Here is a 6626-nt window from a genome sequence, read left to right as displayed (position 1 = left end):
AGCTCTTCCATTGTAAATGCTCTATCTTAGACCGTGTCGCATCAACTTTGTGCGAGTAGCATTATTCTTTTATTTTTGTATAATTTGATGGTAGAACACTAAAAATTATCCATAAATGATAAGGTTTCAAATTAAACCGACAACTTTCAAGTAATTGCGAAAAAAAAAAAATGAGGTCGATATCACGATTCAATCAACCTCCACAAATGATACGGTGACATTGTCTTTGAGGATCTCTCTCTAAATATGTCCAAGTTAAAATTTGAATATGTTTGTACCGAATTCTAGGTTAAAAATAAAAAATAAAAATAAGCGCCCTGTAATTGAGCAAGAGAATGTGAAGGGACAAGGAAAGCCTTCTCCTATCCGAGCGAAGAAGCCTTTGCTTGGAGAAAGAGTCATCTCTTATGAGAGACTGCAACTTTTTCATATGTTGGAGAGAAAAATAGCACGCCAGGAGCGAGGCGAGGGCTCCCTCGAAGCACGTCGCTCTGAGCCCCCTCACCTATCAGACGTCTCTCGCGGGCCCGCAGTATGGCCAGGCCATCCCCACATCAACACAGAGACATTCGTATGGGGGGAATGTCCAACCTAACAGGCACATGTCCCAGCACCACCTAACCAAAGATTTCGGCCATACCCTGTACGACACTATACTATGTACACGTACATGAAACGTGCAATGGTCAGACAAATGCATGTATATATATGTAAAATGTGCATCTTTAATAAACAAGAGGAATTCTCTGATAAATTGGGCTCTGGTTCTGATCATCTTCCTCACATTTTCCTACCATTCCACAAAAAGAGTTATTTCCTCAATGGCAAATATCACCCAGTATTCCATATCATCTGAAGACAATCCAAATTCTCCAGGATGACCGAAAACTGTGTTAACAGTTTGGCACCATCTGTGGGAAAGATAAGTAAAGCGCTGTAGCTCTTTTCCACCCAAAAATATATGTCGGTTACCGAAGATCATGCCCACGTCGATGGAGGCTCCACCCCACCGCCATTGGCACAACCCGAAACCACCAACTCTTTCGTATTTGTAACATCCGCAAACACAACTTCCACCCTACCCAGACCTCCCATGAGAACCAGACGTGATGATGACGCCGGAGCCTCTGGAGCCGGCAACCCCCAAGTAACCTACCTCACTTCTTAGTTGGAGCTGGAGTGAGAGCGAGTCCGTGATCTCACGCAGCAGAACGAGGAGTTGTCACGGTGAGCCAGCACCTGAGAACCTCCTCCAGGGCAGCGAGATAACGAAGAATGGGCTTAACAGAATGAAGGTCGCTTCGAATATGATGGGGCCATACTTGAGGCATACTACAGACAAGTAAGCGCGGCAGCTACAATTCAACCCCTAGGGGAGAGTTTTACGGCAGTTTCACCTATGAAGATCAGGGCGGTTACGGGGTTCAGGATGACCCCGGTTACCAAAGTAGTTTTGGCCACCTGGGCTATGGTCCCTGTCACCCCACAGGGAGCCAAGGAGCCTGTTCTACGACAGCGGCCAACACCAAAACGAGAGCGCCTACGACCAGTACATTAGGGGGTATTCGGAATACATGGAGCCCTACGAGCTAGCTGGCCACAACATGCAGTACGCCCCTGAGTACGACGAAGGGATGATGTACGAGCACGAGAAATACGATGAGTGATACCCGCCAAAACAGGAAGCCATGGAAGGACCCTCTGGGCGATGAAGATGGAGTCTAGACAAAGTAGGCCAAGCCCACAACTGGTAGCCCAAGCCCCCGATGAGTCACGAAGATTGGCGAACCATGTACAGCGAGCTGAAAGACGAGTGTAGGGCCATGGCTCGCCAAATGAAAGGAAACAGACTACGATAGAAGACGTGCTAGAAAGCATGAACCTGCCCTTCACGCAGTGAGTGCTGAGTCATCCGTTGGCCGCCAAATTTAAGGTCCCAACCATTACTCCTTACAACGGAACCACCGATCACATGGAACATCTCAAATCATTCCGGACTCATGTCGCCCTTCAGGGGATACCGGATGAGATCGCCTGCAGGGCTTTCCCTTTTTACCTTGGCCGGATCCGCGCGCGAGTGGTTCGCCAACCTCCCCCCGAACTCCATAGATAATTCCACGAGTCTCGCCAGGCTTTTCTTAACTCAATTCATGACCACACATAGGCGAAAGATGCATGTTGCTTACCTGATGACGATACAACAGAAAGCTTCAGAATGTCAGAAAGACTGCATGGAGCACTTCCAAAAAGAAAGGCTTGGAGTCGCGACGGCACCAGGAGAATTAGTCCTAATGGCTCTCCCAAATGGGATCCACCCCCAGAGCCCTCTGGCCATGGAAGTCGCGCGCAAACCCCTAGTGAGCCTCTAGGAGTTCATGGAGAAAGCGGCTGAGTATATTAATGGAGATGAAACCATACGGTCCTTGACAGCGGCGAAGAGAACTATGGCAGGGATCCCCAAAAAGGACGCCCCTAAAGTTAGCCTGTCGCTGAAGAAAGGATTATTCAAAAAAAGGGGCGACAAGAGGAAGCAGGTTGTCCTGCGAGAACCCAATCTCACCCCGCTAAATGTCAGCCTGGTTGAGGTATTACGCGAGGTCATGGCGATCCTGGAAGTGAGGCAACCTCAGCCTATGCGGGCCCTCGCCGACAAGTGAAACCTTAACAAATACTGTGAGTACCACCGGGACCACAGCCACGACACAGAAGATTGCATCTCGCTGAAGATAGAGATAGAAGACTCATTAGGAACGGTAAACTTGCCAGGTTTGTGGCGGACCAAGGACGAGCGCCCCTGTATGCAGGCGGGACTCACATGCAGGAAGACAGGAGGCCCTAGCCATGGGATCACGGCCGCGACAATAGGAATAGGAGGTTTGAAGAAAGACTGGAAGACGAGCATCCAGCAAGAGAACAAGACATAGTTCGCAACCCGCAAAGGAATGTAGGAGGACTCCAGCGAGCAGAGAACCTCGATTATGTGGAGGAGGATTCAGAAGAAGGTAGCCCATCGCAGTCCAAGGTAATCAGCACTGCCAAGGAGCCATGCGAGGACGGCGGCCGGATAACCACATTGTTGTCCATAACTAAGCAATTGGCGATATAAACACGATTGCTGGGGGGTTCACGGGAGGTGGAAAGTCCAGTTCGGCCTGAAAGAACTACGCTTGGAGCCTTTCATCAACAGTGGTCTACTCTGTGTTGAGGCCTTCAAAAGCGCAGAAAAGGGAAGATCAACCGATTATCTTTACCGACAACGACCTCCAGGGAGTCGTGTCTCTGTATGATGATGCCGTAGTAGTAACCCTACTCATCTCCAACTACAATGCTCACAAAGTCCTCATAGACACTAGAAGCTCTGCAGACATTCTCTATATGAGTTCTTTTGAGAAGATGGCCATAGATAAACGAAGAATCTCACCGATGAACGCCCCGTCGGGGCGATAGTACTCCCGCTTACAGCAAGATCTGAACTGACCCAAGCAACGGTCATGGCCGATTTTATTGTTGTCAACAAACCATTCACATACAATGCCATCATTGGCAGGCTGACATTGAATGCGTTGAAGGCAGTTGTGTCAACATTCTATTTAGCCATGAAGTTCCCTACCAGTTCGAGGATATAAGTAGTCAGAGGCGGTCAAGAGGTGGCGCGACTTTGCTACAATGCCATGCTGAAAGAACCTCGTGTAAACGAAGCACTCGCGGTCGCCATGGAAGTGTGCCATGAGCACAAGCTGTGCCAAGGTGAACTTGCAGAAGATCTGATAGAAGTATCGATCAACGGCTCAGAAAAGACGGTGAAGATGGGGTCGCAGATGACCAGCAAAGCAAAGGCCGGCCTCATGCAATTCTTGCGAGAAAACGCAGATGTGTTTGCCTGGACTCACCGAGACATGCCAGGTGTTGATCCTGTTGTAACCACCCACAGGTTGCATGTGGATCCCATCGCCACTCCGATAAAGAAGAAGTCGAGGTTCATATCGGCAGAACGCAGTAGGGCCATAGCAGTAGCAGTTGAGAAGTTAAAACAAGCGGAGTTCATTAGAGATGTTAGATTCCCCCTGAGTGTCCAACGTTGTCATGATTAAGAAACATAATGGAAGATGGAGGATGTGTGTGGATTTCACAAACCTGAACAAAGCCTGCCCCAAGGATAGCTTCCCGCTGCCCTGGATAGACTTGTTGGTTCACTCAACTGCAGGCCATGAGTCGCTCAGCTTCCTAGATGCCTTCTCAGGGTATAACCAAATTCAGATGGACAACTTGGATGAGGAGAAGACAACATTCATTACGGACTGCGGGCTGTATTGTTACAAAGTCATGCCATTCGGACTGAAAAACGCCGGAATGACTTGCCAGAGGCTAATGAACCACATGTTTAGGGATCAAGTGGGAAGAAACGTTGAAGTGTACGTAGACGACATGCTGGTAAAGAGCAAACATGCGACCTTCCATGAGAAAGATCTCGAAGAAACTTTTCAGGCTCTGAGGAATTACCGTATGAAGCTGAACCTGGCCAAGTGCGCCTTTGGGGTCTCCTCTGGGAAGTTCCTGGGATTCATAGTGTGCCAAAGAGGAATTGAAGCGAACCCAGAAAAAATCCAAGCAATATTGGATATGCGACCCCCAACCAACACCAAGCAACTTTGGCAACTCACGGGACGCATCGCGGCTCTCAACAAGTTTGTATCAAGAGCGACTAACAAATGCTTGCCTTTCTTTAAAATTCTGCGAAAGGCTTTTCTTTGGGGGGAAGAGTGCGATGAGGCCTTCAAGCAACTAAAGGCGTATTTGTCAAGTCCACCGCTCCTCAGCAAACCTCAAGAGGGAGAACCACTCTATCTCTACTTGGCAGTTTCACCGTCCGTGGTCAATTCCGCCCAGGTCAGAGAGGAAGCAGTGCAGCGACCCATGTACTATTCCAGCAGAGACCTCCACGGAGCAGAAACCAGGTACTCGCAGCCAAAACAGCTAACATTCGCACTAGTGGTGGCCACCAGAAGGCTGCAACCTTACTTCCAAGCCCACACTATTCGGGTTTTAATGGACTGCCCACTCAACAAATCTTGCGTAAGCGAAACACTTCAGGCCGCCTAGTCAAATGGCCAATTGAATTGGGGGAGTTCGACCTTGAGTATCTCTCAACATCCACATTGAAGGGACATGCACTAGCAAATTTTGTAACAGAGTTCACAGAGATTCCAGAAGAGGAAAAGAGTTGCCCAACAAAACCGTGGATCGTTTATGTAGATGGCTCAGCGAATAAGCAAAACAACGGAGCAAGTGTTGTCATCAATCCCATAGAAGGATCAGAATTCAGATACACTATCAAAATGGGCTTCAAGACCACCAACAATGAAGCAGAATATGATGTCGTACTAGCCGGACTGGCCATAGCAATAAAGCTGGGAGTCCGAAGTGTGGAGGTGAGAAGTGATTCCAGTGTGATAGTAGGACATGTTTAGGGCGAGTACGAAGCCAAGGAAGAAAGAATGCAGAAATACCTCGCGAAGGTTGGAGAACTGATTGCGAAGTTTGAACAATTCACAATCAAGAGAGTGCCACGAGCACAAAACGAATATGCAGACCAGTTAGCTCACTTAGCCTAATCATCAGAAACAGAATTAGACTTTGCGTGAACAAATTCGTTTGATCCCAGAGTCATCAATTGCACCTGCAAGAGAGGTTGCACAGGTAGGAGCAATCCTGAATTAGGCAGAAGGTATTGTTCGATTCTTGGATGATGCGACCGTCCAGAAGATCGCAAGGAAGCCAAGAAGCTCCGGATGAAGGCGGCGAATTACACGCTTGTTCAAGGGGAGCTCTACAAGCGAGGGCGAACATTGCCCTTGTTAAAGTGCTTCTCCAAAACAGAAGGGGCCTACATTATAGTGGAGATCCACGAGGAGATCTGTGGTAGCCACGCAGAAGGAAAGGTACTCGCCCACGAAGCAGTGAGAATGGGATATTTCTGGCCTGGCATGTATGCCGATTCCATGAAGAAAGTCCAGAAGTGCGAGAAGTGCCAGTTGTTCTCCTCAGTCCCTACCATCCCGCTAGAAGAGCTAACGCTCATATCTTCCCCATGGCCGTTCGCGCAATGGGGGGTTGACATTGTGGGACCATTGCCTATGGGAAAGGGAGGCGTGAAGTTCACAGTTGTGGTGGTGGATTACTTTACCAAATGGGCAGAAACTGAAGTCCTCGCACATATAACCACCCCCAACATCACGCGATTTCTCTAGAAGTCCATAGTCACCAGATTCGGCATCCTGCACACCTTTGTTACTGACAACGGAAAGCAGTTCGACTGCCAACCATTCAGAGACTAGTACGAAGAGTTGAAGATCTGAAACTTCTACTCCTTCCTCGGACACCCTCAAGCCAATGGCCAAGTAGAAGCTACCAACAAAACCCTCTTCACAATCATCAAAAAGAAATTGGAAGACAAGAAAGGTGCCTGGGCGGACGAGTTACATGAAGCCTTGTAGGCGTATCGTACGACTGAGCGAACCCCCATCGGTGACACCCCCTTTGGGCTAGCCTTCGGCAACGAAGCTGTCATACCCATGGAGGTAGGGTCAACGAGCATCAAGGTGCAGTACTATGATCCCACAGCGAAT

General features: G+C 48.7%; 1 protein-coding gene across 1 annotated transcript; it reads left to right on the top strand.

Annotated features, from left to right (window-relative positions):
• The first annotated feature begins 5789 nt into the window (after positions 1–5789).
• Positions 5790–6248, top strand: LOC148586197 (uncharacterized). Its single transcript, XM_088515501.1, has one exon. It carries the CDS (start codon positions 5790–5792, stop codon positions 6246–6248), a length of 459 nt encoding a protein of 152 aa, XP_088371627.1.
• The last annotated feature ends 378 nt before the right edge of the window (positions 6249–6626 follow it).

This window comes from Corylus avellana, chromosome 4 (genome assembly GCF_965113065.1).
Source record: "Corylus avellana chromosome 4, dhCorAvel1.hap1.2, whole genome shotgun sequence".
NCBI classification, from domain to species: Eukaryota; Viridiplantae; Streptophyta; class Magnoliopsida; order Fagales; family Betulaceae; genus Corylus; species Corylus avellana.
This window is presented reverse-complemented; position numbering and strand designations above follow the sequence as displayed.

Excerpts from the sequence above, each read along its gene's own strand:
- LOC148586197 (XM_088515501.1), top strand. The coding sequence starts at position 5,790 with ATGAAGGCGGCGAATTACACGCTTGTTCAAGGGGAGCTCTACAAGCGA.